We start from the raw sequence: 15,862 nt of genomic DNA, 5'->3' as shown, positions 1-15,862 counted from the left end.
ATCAGATGGATTTGATGATTGAATATGTCTTATTTTAGATGTAAAATTAATTAAATAAACTATACTCTTGAATATATAATCTGCTCAAAGACTGATTGGGTTTTGTTTTTTTTTTAATCCAAAACAGCATACATCCTGGTAACCTGTTTCTGCCTGTCTAGCAGGGTGACATCTTCAGCAATACCTTTAGGCAATCTGAGCTCATCAACTACCATGGTAGAGCCAAGTTTGGGACCTCATTAGCAGGCTGTGTTGTTGCAAAGAGAGAGGGAGTAAGTGGAGAACTTCCTGCTCACACAGGAAAAAACAAGTTAGAGCTGTACCTTCCTCCTTTCTCTATGCTGAATGGCAGCACAGCCTTATATTCAAGAGAAGAGGGGGGGTAGGCTGGAAGGAAATAGCTTCTTGCAGCCAGTCAGACCATGTTCTTCTAAACAGAAACATTTAAACTACTAATACACAAGTCAAATGTGCCTAGTAACCAGAAAGGAAGAATTTCTTGCAGTGACTAGACTGCAAATAAAATTTTGAAAATTGACTATATTGTAAACATCTGTGAGATAGATGAGAGAGATCAGGTAACAGACTATGTCCTGCTTTATGTATAGCATTCTGATTGGGATTGACTTTCAGATCTGTGATTTGTGTTTGGTTGGGATTGTGGCTGGAGGAGTGGAAGAAAAGCAGAAAGATCCACTTACTTCCCTAGTCCCAATGTGAAAGAGGAGATGACTCTTAAGTCACCTCAGCTTCTACTTTGAAATGCTTGCTGTTAAAGCAGCAAATGGAGACAGTAATTCCCTTTGTGATCTCATCTGAATTGCATCCCAGGGTTTGGGGTTAGTTTGAGTTCTTCTTGCATGTTCTGTAACTTCTAAATTTTTAGTCATAAGTTATTTTTAATATGTCTTATTAAATGTGTTTCTGCTTAGATTTCTATTGCTTTGAAGGATATAACTTTCATGACAAAGGAGAAGACTGCTCGTCTCATTCCAAATGCCATACAAATAGCAACAAAAGGAGAGAAGGTAAAAAACTGTTTTTAAATATATTCTTGCTAAATGATAGAGTCCTGATCACAGCACTTGTTCTAGTCTATATTTGCATAAGTACTTCCCTGTCAAATGCTTAAATGTGATTTGGATTAGAAGGCAGACTTAGATTTGGTCCCTGTGCACGTTTGCTTGCAAATTCGTCTCCAGTTTGACTGCAGAATCCCTTAGTGGTGTTGATACAGTAACCAGAAAGTGAAAGTTTGTCTCACATTTCAAAGGAAAACTAATTCAAAGCATGAATTCAGAATGTGTATTCTTCATACTGGAAAAATATCAAAGTCACTGGATTTCAAGTACTCCTTGAAAAAAACTACTGAAAACAAAAGGACTGTGATGTCATGGGTTTTGAGTAATGGAGAAATTTACCCCAGAACACGTGCTGGGAAATGAAGTTTTTAAGTGTGTATTTGAAAAACTAAAAAGCATGATGCAGAGTCTTATGTGTAATACACTTTGTGATTAGTTCTTCTATAAATGCTTGAAAAATAATAATTCTTGGCAAAGAACAGAGCTTTCCACTGTGAACCTGGAGCTGTTCTTTGGGAAGCAACTGTGATTCATCATATTTGCCTGTTCCCTCTCAATTCATCCAGCATTAACTTTCATTGACAAGGAAGATAGACCTCTTTGCTAAAAAAGCCCCAGCTTTCCAATGGGAAAGATTTTAATAATTGAAATTATGCATATAATTTGATCTCCTATTTTAATTATTTTAATTTCACATCATCTTATGTGAAAAAGTTAGTAAAAGGCTTATGGGGCAGAAGAATGCAAATAGCTGTGGCCTGTGAGAAACAGGCATATGTGTTTCTGATTTGTTCAACCTTCTGTGGGAAAAATTTAAGTGTGTTTAAGTTGAGGAGGGAGCTCTTCCTTTATACCAAGGGTAGTCACATGGCCAGAACAGCAAGTGTCTTCATTTACTGTGTGGACATTGGGGAAAATCATCACTGATGGTGATTCAAACTGTGGAACCTGAGGAATATGACCCCAGGTTTGTTGAATGTGAAATGAGTCAAGCTGTTACTGATGACCTTGGGCTATTCAAGATACAAGGACCGCATTCTGGGATACCTGAAAATAGCTACACATGAGCTTATGTTTTACTTTGTTTTTTTCTGCAGTTTTTCTTCACATCATTCAGTGCAAGAGACAGAAGCTACCTCAGTATCTTCCGTTTGTGGCAGAATGTGTTGCTTGATAAGGTAAGCTTGTCTGCAACAGTACCTGTGGTTAAGCAGCCAAATAAACTTTTTCTAATGTAGACAGATGTACCTCTGGAGAATAAGAGACTAGAAGTTAGCTTTTCCTTTCTGACTTAGAATTCTAATCTGATGTTCTGCTTTGGTTCCTTGTACTTTAGATCACAGACAAAATTCTCATCTTTTCCTTCTTAGACTGCCACCTACAACTCTGCTGTTGAAGGAGCGTTTTGTCTTTGCATATAGGTTGCATGCTTCTCTTCACTATGAGCTCAAGCATATGTTACTAAATTGATATGCATTTGCTTCACATTTTCTATGCCTAATTTGTGATCAAAAAGGCAAGAGATTTTCTCAGTGAAAACTTCAAGGAAAAGAGCCCAAAACTCCTTCTTAGATAAGTTAGCTGAACCTTTGCCAGCCAACTCATTACAACTCTGCTGACCTTGCATAAATGCAGTAAAAGCAGGCTGTATAATATGGAAGTGTATTTTGGAAACTTTGGCTAGTTAGCTTGATTTATATTGCAATTTGTGGATACTTAAGCTAATCTTTCTAAAAAGAGACATTTTTAGAAAGAACATCATGAAAGACAGACAAGACAATTTTTTTGTAAGAAAGACAATTTTGTAAACCAATTCCTTCCTGTTTGTCTCTCATTGTTTAAATATTTCAATTCAGTTGCAATTACACACCAAAATATCCATATATAACACTGCAAAGATCCCCAAAGATTTAAAGCTGTTGTACTACTTACACATAGTAGCTACACTTTTTTTCTTTTTGTTGGATGAATTTTAGGGCTGACTAGAGGCACTTTTTGTCAAAAAAAGCACTGAAAATAAAGGGAAGTGCTATTTAAGGCAAAACCAATGTTTCTTGCAAATCCCTTGTCCCTCAAATCAAATACTATTTAATTGTCTTGAATCCAGCCACAATGTACTTTGTCACCTTTTGACAGAAACAGGCAACTGGAAGTAACCTTGCTTTCTTTCATTGTGCAGAGTTTGTCAGAAATGGCACTTATGTTATTCACTTAGTTTGTGGTGCTGGACGGTCAATGTATGGACATTCAGGTATACAAACCTATCCTAGGGCTGGAACAGAGGTAACAAGCTTTGTACTGTTCAGTATTAATTTTTCTTGTGTGTTTCTTCTCTGACACTGAAATGAGTGTCACATTAGGATCAAATTTTCACTTGAGAACAGTAGCTAAAGGATAGATAAGAAAGCAGGAGGCATGGACTGCATGCAAGATGAGATGAAATGAGCCAGTGGGTTTTAGGAACCAGTGCATTAGAGTAGCTTGGGAACTATCCTTATTTCTGTCAAATCTTGCTGTTAGCTTGCTTTCATCCTCACTGCAGTATGTTAAAAGATAAATCTGTTTATGAGAATTTTTGCTTGGGGTTGTTAATTGTAAAATGGAGCATGGTCATGAGGTGTATGTAGGGCTTTTTAATGTAGTATGTTTAGAACTATTATTGAAACAGGATTTCTGTTAGGTTGAGCTCCTACTTCTGAAACGTAGTAATGACTTCTGATTCTCTGCTAGAATGTGTTTGAGTCACCTGTCAGCCTTCTTTATGATATTCTTTACTAGATAAAGCTATAGAGGGGCACTGTGGAGTTGAAAGTAGAAACTGAAGTTGCTGGAGCTGGATCCACTGACACTACTAGAATGGCAGCTGTCTACTGAACTAATACTAAAAGAGAGCCTTTGGTGTTTTCAAGCAGTTTTGCTGTTTTCTCCCCACCACTCCAATGTCAGGAACAGCACACATTTGGAAAAAGTCCCATATACCTGAGGCCCTGCCATGGTATGCAGTGCCTGAGTATGCGGAGTTTGGTGTTCCTGGCTTCAGTGATCAAAGGGATGCCATCAGAATTTGTACGGCTTTTGACAAAAAACAAATGTCACTCTGGAACCAGTTCCAAAAGGAGCTGGTTTTAATGTTTCCTCTGCCAGTAACTAAATGTTTTGAAGCCTGTGAATAGCTTGTTTATATTCTGAAGCACATCTTCTAGACCTGGAGATGACATCCAACAGTTAAATTATGAAATAAAGTTGTCATCAAAAGTATAAATCTTACTTTAGGTGTCATAGTCCTGGTTTGCACCACCTGACAGTGAAGAATCCCCAGTTTTCAGGATTTGGATCCAGGGGACTGGAATTACATTTGCTTCAAATCATGGTTGTACCAAGGTAAATTTTAGTCCCTGGCCTCTTCAGCGCTTCTGGGCACAGATTTTGTGCTATGAAGTCTCACCTCTGAGGGGTGACCTGTCTGCTTTACCTGATTCACCTTAAGCTTTCACCACCTGCAGAACTTGTCAGTGGGGTCAGCCTCATACCCTTTCCCAGATCTCCATCTGGTGGCCATTCTGCCTTGTACCTCCCAAATATTGCATGTCCTCGGTGGTTGAACAAGTAGTGCTTTGACAAGTCTGCCTTTCGGTTAGAAGTGACTTGCACTGTGCAAGAGAACCAGCAAATGGTTACATGCTATTCTGTGCCCAAACTTACTTCATCCATTAAGATGCTTTCCCCCAGCTTGCACCACTGCTCTGACAGGACTCCTAGTCCTCTTCAGCTCAGTTACAATTTTGTAGCTCATAACTTCTTTAGACCTTGCTCAGAATACACTATAGTGTGTTTGGTGCCCTTCAACTCTAGTTCCTCTGCAAGTCAGTGGGTCCTTTCTTCTTAACGTGAGTCTTTCTTAGGCTTTTTCATTTTTAAATGCCCATGGAAAGACTTTTTTTCTTTGAAGGAAAATTCCACTTTATTTTTTTTCCATCCCTGTTGCAAAACATGTGCAGAGTGAGTCTTGTAGGCTTTTACCTTGCCATTGTGTTTTAAATGATCCAGCATCATGGAAAATAAGGAATCATTAATGCAGGTCTGGAAGAGACATGACACCAGTCTTGATAAAAGAGATAGCTGCTTCCACATCCACTGCAGCTTTCAAAATACTTCAGTTTCTAAAATCCGTCAAAAATCCTATTTTGTAGTGGGCTTTCCAGATTGGCACAAGGAATTTATTCATGGTTGCTATTGACAAGAAGAGCAGTGCCATTCACTGTTTTGCTTTATTTTCCTAAACCTTACAGGTGTCAAATATCCTTCAAGTTTAAGGGAGAAGGAACAAATTAAAATGTAATTAGGCAGGTCATTCAAATCCCAAACAAACACAGCGCTCCTTATTTCTAATGGAACAAGATCTTAACTTAATCGGTCTCAATTCCCATGAGTCCTTTGCCTTAGAATTAGATTTATTTTCCTATTGTTCTTCTTTTGCTTTGCTGGGTAGAGATTTGCACCTGTCTCCGAAGACATTGTAGCAGGTAAGTCTAGAGGTGTGAGAAGGGACCAGAATTTCTGATCACCTGGGCTTCTTGTGGCAAACATCTCCCAGGACAGCAGTTCTGCCTTCCCCAGCAGTTTCTTAGGGAAGGTTGTGAAAAGAGAGATGTTTATTTGCACCTTTGTGTACAACAAGATTAATTTAAGAGATGTAAGAAGACTTGGTTTGATTCTGAGCTTCATGTTTAGGCAATTAGAGGGAAAATTTGCTGTTTCCCTCCCCTGTTCTGCAAACAATCAGGATTCTGTATCAGAGTTGCCTGGTAGAAGTGTGATGCGTGGTGAGGGCTGTCTCTTTAGTCAACCTGTATGGCAGGTCTTGTTCTTATTTCTGCATTTGTCCATAGAGGGTAAAAATCATCAGCTTTGCTTCTGTCGGTGGTACTCTGTAGTATTGCTTGTGCCATGACACTGCTTTGTCTGGCATGAAGCAAAGTATTGATGATCTGTGCTCTGCTTGAAAAGACAAAAGTGTATCCCAGCTGCTTCTTGTAGCCTTTGTTTTTGTATACAAAGAGAACTGAGGAAGAATGCGGTGTAGACCATCACCTTGAATGGGCAAAGTAATGAATGTTTAGATTTCGCCTTTCAAGCTTCAGAGCTTCTCTAAAGCATCTCTCAGAAGCAGAAGTCTGACCCAGAAAATTTATGCCCTTTTTTGTTTTCAAAACTGACTCTTTCTGATACAATAAAGCAAGTCTCCTTTGATCTTGGCTTGTGACCATTAAGAACTTATTATATCTAGCTGAGCTAGGAATAATTGAGCAGAGTGGAAGAATCCTGTTTTAGAAGAAGAAGTTGGTAACATTGCTTTTACAAAACAACAGGAAACAGCTTTACAGATTTCTTTATAGAAGCTGAAAAGCTTCTCTGCTTTCCTCGAACTATTGAGCTGACTGTAAAAGGGCAGACTGATTTGCCCATAGACAGAACATACTGGTCAATTTAATTAGCAACGTTCACTCCATTATGACTGCCATTATGACTGGGAATCAAGGCATTGGCAATATTGGGCAACAGAAATGAAAATGGTTTTATTTCTGTCCTTTGATTCCTAGTTGGAAGGTGTGTTAGCTAAAGATTCACCTCAGTTGTATTTTGAAACCATGTAATGCCCACCCCTGGTTTTGGCCATTTAATACGAACAGCTGTAGGTAGTTGTTTGTGGTTATGAGTTTATTGCTTCAAAGACAGAATGCCTGGGGAAAGTAAGGCCAGCTGTAAGTGGATGCATGTGTTTCAGCACTGCATTGCTCTGTAGAACAAACCCGCGTGCAGAGGGAGCCTGGCGTTAGCTGCTATGACCCTTGCTTTACAGCTGTGTGTTTGTGTTTTAATGTTTACTTTGCCCTCGCAAGGATTAAATACTTTGAAACCGATCTCTGCCAATAGAGTGCTTGTTGCCAGCACAAAAACCGTGGTGTGCTGGAAAATACCCGAGGGAAAAACTCTTCCTCGTCTCCCGAGTTGGGCTATTTGTCCCGGCCCTCGGGGGGAGCGGTTCCCGTGCGATGCGATGCAGCGCGGGGATCCCGCAGCGGGGGCGAGGGGACAGCGGGATCCCCGCGGGGCCCGGCCCGGCGGCGGCGGCCGAGATTGGCTCTGTCCCGCCCCGGGCCGGCGGCGGCAGCCGAGGAAGGCGCTGCCCCGGCCCCGGCGCCGCCGCCCAGCAGGAAGTGGGAGCGCGGCGGCGGCTCCCGGCGGGAGCGGGGCTGTCCCGGGAGCGGCGCTGCCCCGCGGGACGCGCCAGGTGGGTCGCGGAGCGGGACGGGGCGCGGGGAGTGCCGGCAGCCCGGGCAGCGCCGGGGCTGCTGCGGGCACGAATTTACATCCTGAGTGCGGGTCAGCTCCTCCGTGCCTGTCTAAAATTGCGGGTGCTGTAACTAACACTCTTCAGGTGAAGCAAGCGGGTGGAGAGGATCATTTAAAGGCCTTTTAAATAATGCATGGGTATTTAATGTCATCATTTCATGCAAATAGTAAGCACTACTTGTGTTACTGCTTCATTAGCACAGTTCTGTTCCCTTGATCAATATGGATGGTGGCCGAGGCACATTTTCCAGTGTGGTGTCTCCTGTTTTAAGATTGCTAGTATTGCTCTCTGAGCTCTGTTAAATACCAAAACCTTTTATTTCCTTTTTTTCTTTCTTTTTTTTGCACACCCCCTCCCCCCCAAGCCCTTTACAGCCAAGGTGGACTTTGAAACTCATTGCTTACTTTGCAGATACGAGTGTGTCATACTTTCACCTCCAAGCTTTCCTGACAATTTAAGAGAACTTAAAAATGTCTCGGTAGGTGTGGGAATTCTTGGAACAGGATAGAGATATTGTAGAGAAGGAGAAGACTTAGCTAGTCCTCAATCAAGGTAATCCTGAAGAAAAGCAACTACTTTTCATTAAGAGGATGCTGGTGGTACAAAGTGAGGACCTTCTGTCCCCCCTTGGCAAAGTGGACAGTTGGTTGACCTAGACACCAGTGTAGTGACTGAAATGCTAGCCTGCCACAATTTGTAAAGTTCTCTGAACATCCTCAGGAAACAGGTATCTATTAAGCAGTTTGTTCAGAATCAAAGAGGTAATTACTTACCTTGTGCCATATCAAGTGAAGTTCAAGAGGGAGGTACCTTGAAGGTATCTGTGAAAATATAGGTGACATGTGAAGAAGCAAGTAATGGCTACAAGTGTGTGTTTTCTTAAAATGATGATTTTTCTTATGCCTGGTATGGTTGGTTAAACAGCAGTGGGAGTGTGGAGTAGACAGGAGTACAGTTGCCCAAAATGCTGAAACCCAATCTTGGAACATGATACCTGAATGCTTTCGGTCCTTGTCAGAATTGAGGTTAAAGGCTGTGGTGTAATACAAACTTGTTGCTGTTTTTCCTCCAGTGCCTTACTGTTCCATACCGTGGTTCTTGACTAGCCTACTTTGTTTCAGAGGTTGACCAAGCAGGAATTCTGGCAGCTGGTGCACCAGAGCTATGGCTCTGAGCTGGGCCTGAACAGCGAGGAGATGGAGAGCTTCCACTCATCGTCAGAGGACAACGGGCAGTCTCGGTAAGGAGAGGCTGTACAGCCTATTGAAACATCTGGGGAGAAGCAGTGTCCTCTTTCTTAGAAACTCAGTTTCTAAAGAGCTGCTGTAGCCTTACCAGAATGGCTGAGCCTGTAGTAAAAGGATGCAAAGCTCTGAACTGCATAGACTGAGTGTGCATACAAACTTAACTATGTGAATTTGCTAAAATAGTAGCAGTGTAGCTGAGGCCCCTTAGAAGAGGAGAGAGGAACATCTTGTTCTCTCCCTAGGTCTGCTTGGGGACCAGCATAGGGTAGCTTAAATAGCAGCCTTTTTGCGTGATGGTGCCTAGTCCATCTAGCACCTTAATGCCCTTCAACAGTTTGGAAGGTTTGCATAGAATGGAGCATTATTATGGTTCAGATGCTTTCTTTCTCCCCATCCTCTGCGGAGACTGAAATACTTGTTTTGCCTTGTTCCCCTGATATCTGATGTCTTAGCTTATTTTTGTATTGTCCTCAGCTTGAATTAAGAAACAGGAATAATAATATAACAAGCCAGAATAATTGTAATAATAATGATGTGAATTTTTGAAAATTTCCTTGATTTTTTTGAACAAACGTGAACTGATTTATGACCTGCCAGTGTCAATCTAATAACAGCACTCTACATATCTCTGTGTAAATAAGTATGACTCTCCAAAATGGAACAATGTACTTTGTCTCTTTAATCCTGTGTTATCTGAATATGTTTGTGAGAAAAATGTCTTGAGTTCATTACAGGCTTCAAAAGATGTTCTATTAAGTTTTTTTGGGGTTTTTTTCGTTTGATTGGTTTGGTTTCTGTTTTAGGTTTGCTTGGATTTTTTGGTTTTTTTTGTTATGTTTTGGGTTTTTTCTGTTAGAAAGTCGCAACTTTGGAATAAGCTGTGCAAGAAAAAAATTAATTTCTGACACTTTCATAATGCTTTTTCTTTCCAAATTAGTTACAAGCTGTATGTTTTTTCATTTCTCACAGCATTCACTTTCTTGGTGTCATTAACCTTATGATCAGAAGCTGAATGTTTTGAGAGGTGGCTGAAATGAGGAAGATGGCTTGATATTAATGAGCTGTATGTGGGAAGAATGACCTGGTAGTTTTTAATGTTATCTGAACAGCCATGTTTTCAATGCAAAAATCCCACGAGACGCTTTCTCGGATTTCTCAGTGCTTAGATCTCCAAAGATATCTTCTTTTTGCTTTGGACAGATCCAGCATTTGTGATGATTCTGGAGAAAGGGATGAAAAACTACCCAAAATGATTGGTTTAGTTCGTGAGCCCACACTTCAAACAGAAGGAGAGTCACTCAACAGACACATGTTGCCAGGAGTAAGTGCTGACACAGCCTTTCTTGCTGATAAGCATATGTGCTTAACGTGTATGTCTGTAAGCATAGGATGAATGGAGATTGTACCTTCCAAGGAAGTCTTTGGGAAGTCAAGAATGTTTCTTAAATTTGAAAATGAGCAAAATTCTGTGTAAGAGAATATTGTTGGTATAAGCTTCAGCAGTGCTCTGTCACTAATTCGCTGTGCAGCATTGCTGTAATGCTGAGGCTTATGTCCTGGTCTGTTTTTATCTCTTTTTCCTTTAGAAACAAAATTTCTTGGTTTTTCTTATCCAGTTCCCAAGGGGACCATATTTGTGTTTTATCCAAGTGCTTTTTGAAAGTAATGCCTTTTTCACTTCCAATGTTTTCTTGCTTGTGCTTATTTGTCATTTAAAAAGATATCTCCTCTTATTTTATTGTATCTCCTATACATAAGGCTTATTAAAGGGTAGTTACACTTCGTCTTTCTTGCCTTCAATGGTCAGTCTGCTGTTGTGAATATATGAAACCTTTTTTAATGCTTCAGAAGGAAGGGGAAAGCCCCCCTACTTGCTATAATGAAGATGAATTTCACCTCGACCTTGATGCCTTGGGTTAGTACGACTAACAAGCATGAATGCTCACTTGTGCTCACTCATGTTGTATGAATTTGTGAATGTGTTTGGCTAGTGTGAGCAGCAAGTGCATTAGTAGTGATATGAGATGGGCACAGTGTCTAGCACAGTTACTGGGGCTCCTGTGTGCAGCTGTAGTCCTAAAAAGTTGCAGATATTTTCTCTTGGTTATTAGGTGTCCCAAAGGTCTTGGAAAAGAAAATAAACCGCTAATGCATTTTTTTATAAGCTTCACTAGGGTTGGGTACTTAATTGCCAGTTTTGCTTAGGAGAATATGTGAAGGAAGGAAGGAGATAATCTTAATAGTTTTTACTACCCTACCCTTTAAATCTTCTGGCTTTTGTCACTTGCTGAAACTGATCTGGAGGTTAAGTAGGATTTAAATAATTTTGCCAAAATCCAAGTTAATGGCTAGAGACTCGTATCCAGCAAAGAATATTGGTGTTTCTCAGATGTTAAAAGCATAGTTGTTTGACTGATGGGTACTCCTTATGGAGTACCCATCACTCAAGCAGTATGAAACAAGATTTTTGGAGAGTTGTAGGGGAGGCCTGAGGGGACTGAGGATGCTGCTGGAATTTGGACTGTTTGGGATAACTAAAAATCTACACAGGTAGCCTTAGTTTGCACTTGTAAGTCTTACTTGCGCAAGAACAAGCCATTTGAAGATAATTGCTGTGCCTGGAAAAGAAGCCACACCCCGAGATGTCTCTTGCAGGTGCTAAATCTAATTTGGCATCTTGGTAAGGAGGAATGCCTGGGGATTTGGTCTGCAAAAATGCCAGTCTTCTGCCTTGAATAAACTGCCTCTGAAAAGTCTTTTAATTATAGTGTAAAAGTGCAGTCTTGATAAATGTATAACTAAACTGTTTACTGTTTCAGGGTAGCTAAAGTGCACAATGATTTTGTTTAGCTGTATGTGTCACTTGGCATTACTCAAGAATATCCATGCTCACTCCACAGTCCCAGGATTGCAGCATATTTTGTAGAACCACAAGGGCAATTGGAGGAGGCATTAGTGCTTAGAATGTATTTATCAGAAGTCATCATAGTGACGACACAAAGCAGGCTTAACCACCTTCCAAAGACTGGAGGGAAACAGGCTTAAATTCCCTTTACTGCTCTGATGGACAAAGTAAGGCCCAAAGCTCTTATAAGATGAAGATCTGAATAGTGAAGGTTTAGTATTTGGCCCATCTTGAAAAAAATATTGTTAATGGCTGTCTTGTGTTGATTGACACAAGTTTATGTGACTTACCTGCCCTCTCAGTACATGTGAATGTGGGAGCCACCTTGTTGCCTGTTTTTGCAACCATCATCTTCCCTCCTCCCCTTATAGGGAGGCCTTCCAGTCCCAGATCTTGCTGTTCACAGGCTGGAAACCAAAAAGCCCTTGGCACAGAGCTTAGCACTACTGGACTTGCTCAGGAGATAAATGTACAATTGGGAATAAATTATACATCTTTAATTCCAGCTGACAGATCTTAAAATCTTTACTCTTCAGTGTGAAAAAAATGCAAACCAACCCAAACCCCCATGAGTTCTGTCTTTAAACTCAATCAGTTATTGCAAAAGCCCCAGCTTGAATCTCTTCTTCCATAACTACATGAAAAGCTTTTTTTTTTTCCTAAGAGCTATTGCTTTTGTCTTATGACTTGAGCCTGGCTTCCCTGCTCTGCTTGTGCCATAGTGGGCTGCTCTTATGCTGCTGGTGGGAACCTTGCTTCACTAGATTGTGATTGTTGTCAAAATGCTATGAGAGTTCCTTGGGTTTGTGCTGGATCAGAGTGTCAATTTTTAGGCTGTTCTGTTGCAACTAGCTCCTTTTGGACTTCCATCTGTATTGGTATTTTGACATTTAATGTTGGTTCTGTCCTAGATCCTGTTATGTGACTGAGTATAACTTACATGGCAGCTTCACTCAATAGGAGCATTTGTTAACTGATGTGTTTTTCTGATTCAGTCCTCTATATTTTTTTGACCCCGAAGGAGTACTTTTGTCTGCTTATACTGCAGTCAGATTTATGCCTGTCTCTGTTTTCCAGCCACCCACCACCTAATAGCCCTTGGCTGCACAAGAAAAGTAACAGGTTTTTATTTTTTAAAAGACCCAAGAAGTACAGGAAGTACATGATGATTGTTCCAGCAGTGGATGCTTTTGCTTTCTTGAGTCAATGCTGAATACTCTTTAGGGATGATGGTTTTGCAGATGAGTCAGAACAACTCAGTTGAGGTGGCCTGATCATATTTACTGTGGTCCACACACTGCTCTTCCGGGGCTGTGCTGCTCTTCATCCCGATGTTCCACGGGTGGCAGTGGGGCCTTGAGGAGAGGTTTAGAATGAAAACTGATTCAAAGCTGGTAGCTAAACTTTTTGGGTGGCATTTTTAGATACACAAACTTTGTCCATATAGTTTCCCTGGAGATTTACTTATTTAAGTGTGCAATGACATACATGCTTAGCTGACAGTTCTTGTTTAAGGTTAAGAGCTGCATTATTGATTCAGTGACTGATGTTCAGAGGGATTTCCTTCTTGCTTACATATTGGAGATGGCAAATGATACTCCATTGCTTTGTTTGTGAGAAGTAATATTTTATAAGTAGGATGGCTCTAGACAGTATTTTAAAACTTCTTTTTTCTAAGGGTGATGGCATCCTACAAAATAAGAAGTTTTCAAATATGTAATTGGGGTAATCTAATCTTGCTGAAAGAGGGGCACCCTGCCTGTTTCATTGTGCTTCCCCTCTGGGTTGTTGGACCCTTGCTAAACTGTTAGGAAAAACTGACCTGATGAATGTAAAGTAAATCTGTGTAAGGTTAATTAATTTATAAATGTGAGTGTTGAAGCAGGGAAGGGGCCCAAACTGTGCAGATGGGTGCAAGAGGACTGTCCCATTTAAGGGAGCTCTTGGTACCATCAGTACATACAAGTAAGTCTGTTTCTTGTTACCAGAGTTCAGTGAAATATTTAAATAAAGGGAAGAGAGGTTAGCTGGGGTAGAGGAGCAAGGGGGAAATAGTGTTTGACTGTGTGGTAATTGAGCAGACAGAACTTGTGGCTTACTTTGTATGGCTGTCTTCTTTTATAGTAACTTTCTCTGTTTTTTTTTTTTTGTTTGTTTGTTTTTTTAATGGTCTCTGATTGCTGATATCTTTTTCTGCTCTTGGTTGTTTCAGGTGGAGGAGTCCTCAAGTGAGAAGCAAATAAAGAGTCCTCTTCCATCTTCAGAAAGAAAACCTGCTAAGCTAGTTAGGAGCAGGTCTTTAGAAAAGTCCTTAGACCTTAACGAGAATGAAAATCTTCCAGAGAAGAGCAGTGCTTCAGATAGTGAAGAAGGTAAATCTCTTTTTTTAAAGTTGGGATCTGTAAAACAACATGACTTTGGTGTTCCATCTCACTTGTGGAGAAAGTTAGAGAACTTTCTGATCTTATGAAACTTGTTTGCTTATTTGTTTCACAGAATTGCAGCAAAACCATTTTTTAATCTTTGTTTCTGTGAGGGAAAAAGCTGTTGGGTATTTAGAATGAAAACAAAGAAATTGTGGTTTTCTTTCTCTCTTTTGGTGGGTAGAGAGTTGCCAACAGTTTAAACTAGAAGTTTCTTGACAATGGGGTGGTGCTAATTTCAAAGATGTTTCTTTCCTTTGTTTGTATTTCTTGGAAACTGAGAGGAAACATTTCAGGCTGTACTTAAGTTTCTGAAAGTTTCCCCCAACCCCCTTCTTTACACTTGTACTTGCTTAAGGCTTATGGGCTTCATTGTTATTGGTGGAGTAAGCTGAGGAACTTACTGAAAGCCCAGGGTTTCAGGAGAGTATAGTGTGTATTCTGAGTCTGATCTGAAAATGAAAAACCTTAATGGATATCTTGCAGCAGCTTTCACTCTCTGTGCTAACAGTGGATCCTAATATACCAACCTCATATCTCATTACCCAGTACAAGATAGAAGAAGCATAGGTACCTGGATGACAGACTTGTGCTGAGATTTGTGGGTGCTTGTGCTGAGATTTGTGGGTGCTTGTGCTGTGGTTCCACAGTAGCCCCTGACAAGTTCTCACTTTCTATGGTGAGATTTTCACTTACCTGGGGAAGTTTTCTGTGCCAAAGGCTGTAGTTGTTCAGACAGCTCATTGAACTTTGGGGGATATTCTGTAATATCTGAATCTTGGGTTCTGTAAATGCTTTTAATGTGAAGTTTGCACAACCTGTATTGGTTCCAAGGTTTATATGGTGGTGAGAAAAAAAGGACAGAAAACTCCAGCAGTAGTAATGTGCTCAGTAGCAGCTGTATATTTCTTTCACGTGCAAAGAGAACTTACTTCATCACTTGTTGGCAGCAATAGAGCAGTTTAATTAATTGAAGGCAGTTCTTAATCTCACTGAGAAATTTTGTGACTTGTTGTTTTCAGAGTTGACAACTGAAGTTGTTTGCAGGTGTTGTTACGGGGGATTGTTGAGGTGTGCAGGAAGGCTTTCAGAGTTACAGTTTGAGTTGGCTGCCTTCAAGTTGTGATTTTTGCCTGGGAATATGGTTATATTCAGTTAACTTTGCTGTTGCTCCCCCATACTGCTTCTGTGTTGGCTTGAGTTCAGATTCAACTCAATGTATGTCAGGCATTAAAATTTTTGTGAATATACCTACTTAAAGAGTCTGTTGTTTATGCTGGACTCCTACACACTTAACAAGCTTCAAAAATTAATTTACTCTTTCACAGGTGTATCTCTTAGAGCAGCAGAAAGTTCTGGCTTTTGGATGTTTTAGATAGTTTGCAGCTTTCCTATTTTCCTTTTACTACATCTCTCTTCTGTCTCTGGATTTTATTTTTTATGGCGAAGGTCTCCAGTTAAACTGATTAAAAAGTAGTCCTGTTGTCTTTCCTGCTGCTAGTACCTAAAAAATAGCAGTAAATATTCCCTGTCATGCCTGCATTAGTGATGTTGAATAAATAGAGCATATTAAACTGGAGATATAACTTTAATAAAAAAAACCTGACTTTCTTATTTCTCTTCCCTTCCCCAAGACTAGTCTTTTTTTATTCGGAACAGGATTTTCTAGACTCACAACATTAATCTTTTCTCTCAGAATCTTCATGCTTAGAATTTTTTTCTTCTGTTTCTCTGTCTGTTTTCTGTTGCAGTTGCCCCACACTCTTACAAGGTGAATTCCTTCACGCAAATGAAACTAGCTTTCCTACATGGCAAAGGTTTACCCATGCGATTAATTTCTCTTGTGTCCT

The 15,862-nt window shown here is 40.3% G+C and overlaps 1 protein-coding gene across 3 annotated transcripts in view; it reads left to right on the top strand.

The window, feature by feature from the left end:
• The window catches only part of GRAMD1C (GRAM domain containing 1C), a 51,376-nt gene that overhangs the window by 21,158 nt on the left and 14,356 nt on the right, over positions 1-15,862 (top strand). For all 3 annotated transcript variants that reach the window (XM_036385696.1, XM_036385688.2, XM_036385679.2), the window contains exons 5-9: positions 933-1,028; positions 2,180-2,260; positions 8,559-8,677; positions 9,885-10,005; positions 13,802-13,961. In XM_036385696.1, the coding sequence (XP_036241589.1) occupies positions 933-1,028; positions 2,180-2,260; positions 8,559-8,677; positions 9,885-10,005; positions 13,802-13,961 (577 nt within the window). The remainder of the gene's footprint in view (positions 1-932; positions 1,029-2,179; positions 2,261-8,558; positions 8,678-9,884; positions 10,006-13,801; positions 13,962-15,862) is intronic.

Source organism: Molothrus ater, chromosome 2, assembly GCF_012460135.2.
Source record: "Molothrus ater isolate BHLD 08-10-18 breed brown headed cowbird chromosome 2, BPBGC_Mater_1.1, whole genome shotgun sequence".
In the NCBI taxonomy this organism is placed as follows: domain Eukaryota; kingdom Metazoa; phylum Chordata; class Aves; order Passeriformes; family Icteridae; genus Molothrus; species Molothrus ater.
This window is presented reverse-complemented; position numbering and strand designations above follow the sequence as displayed.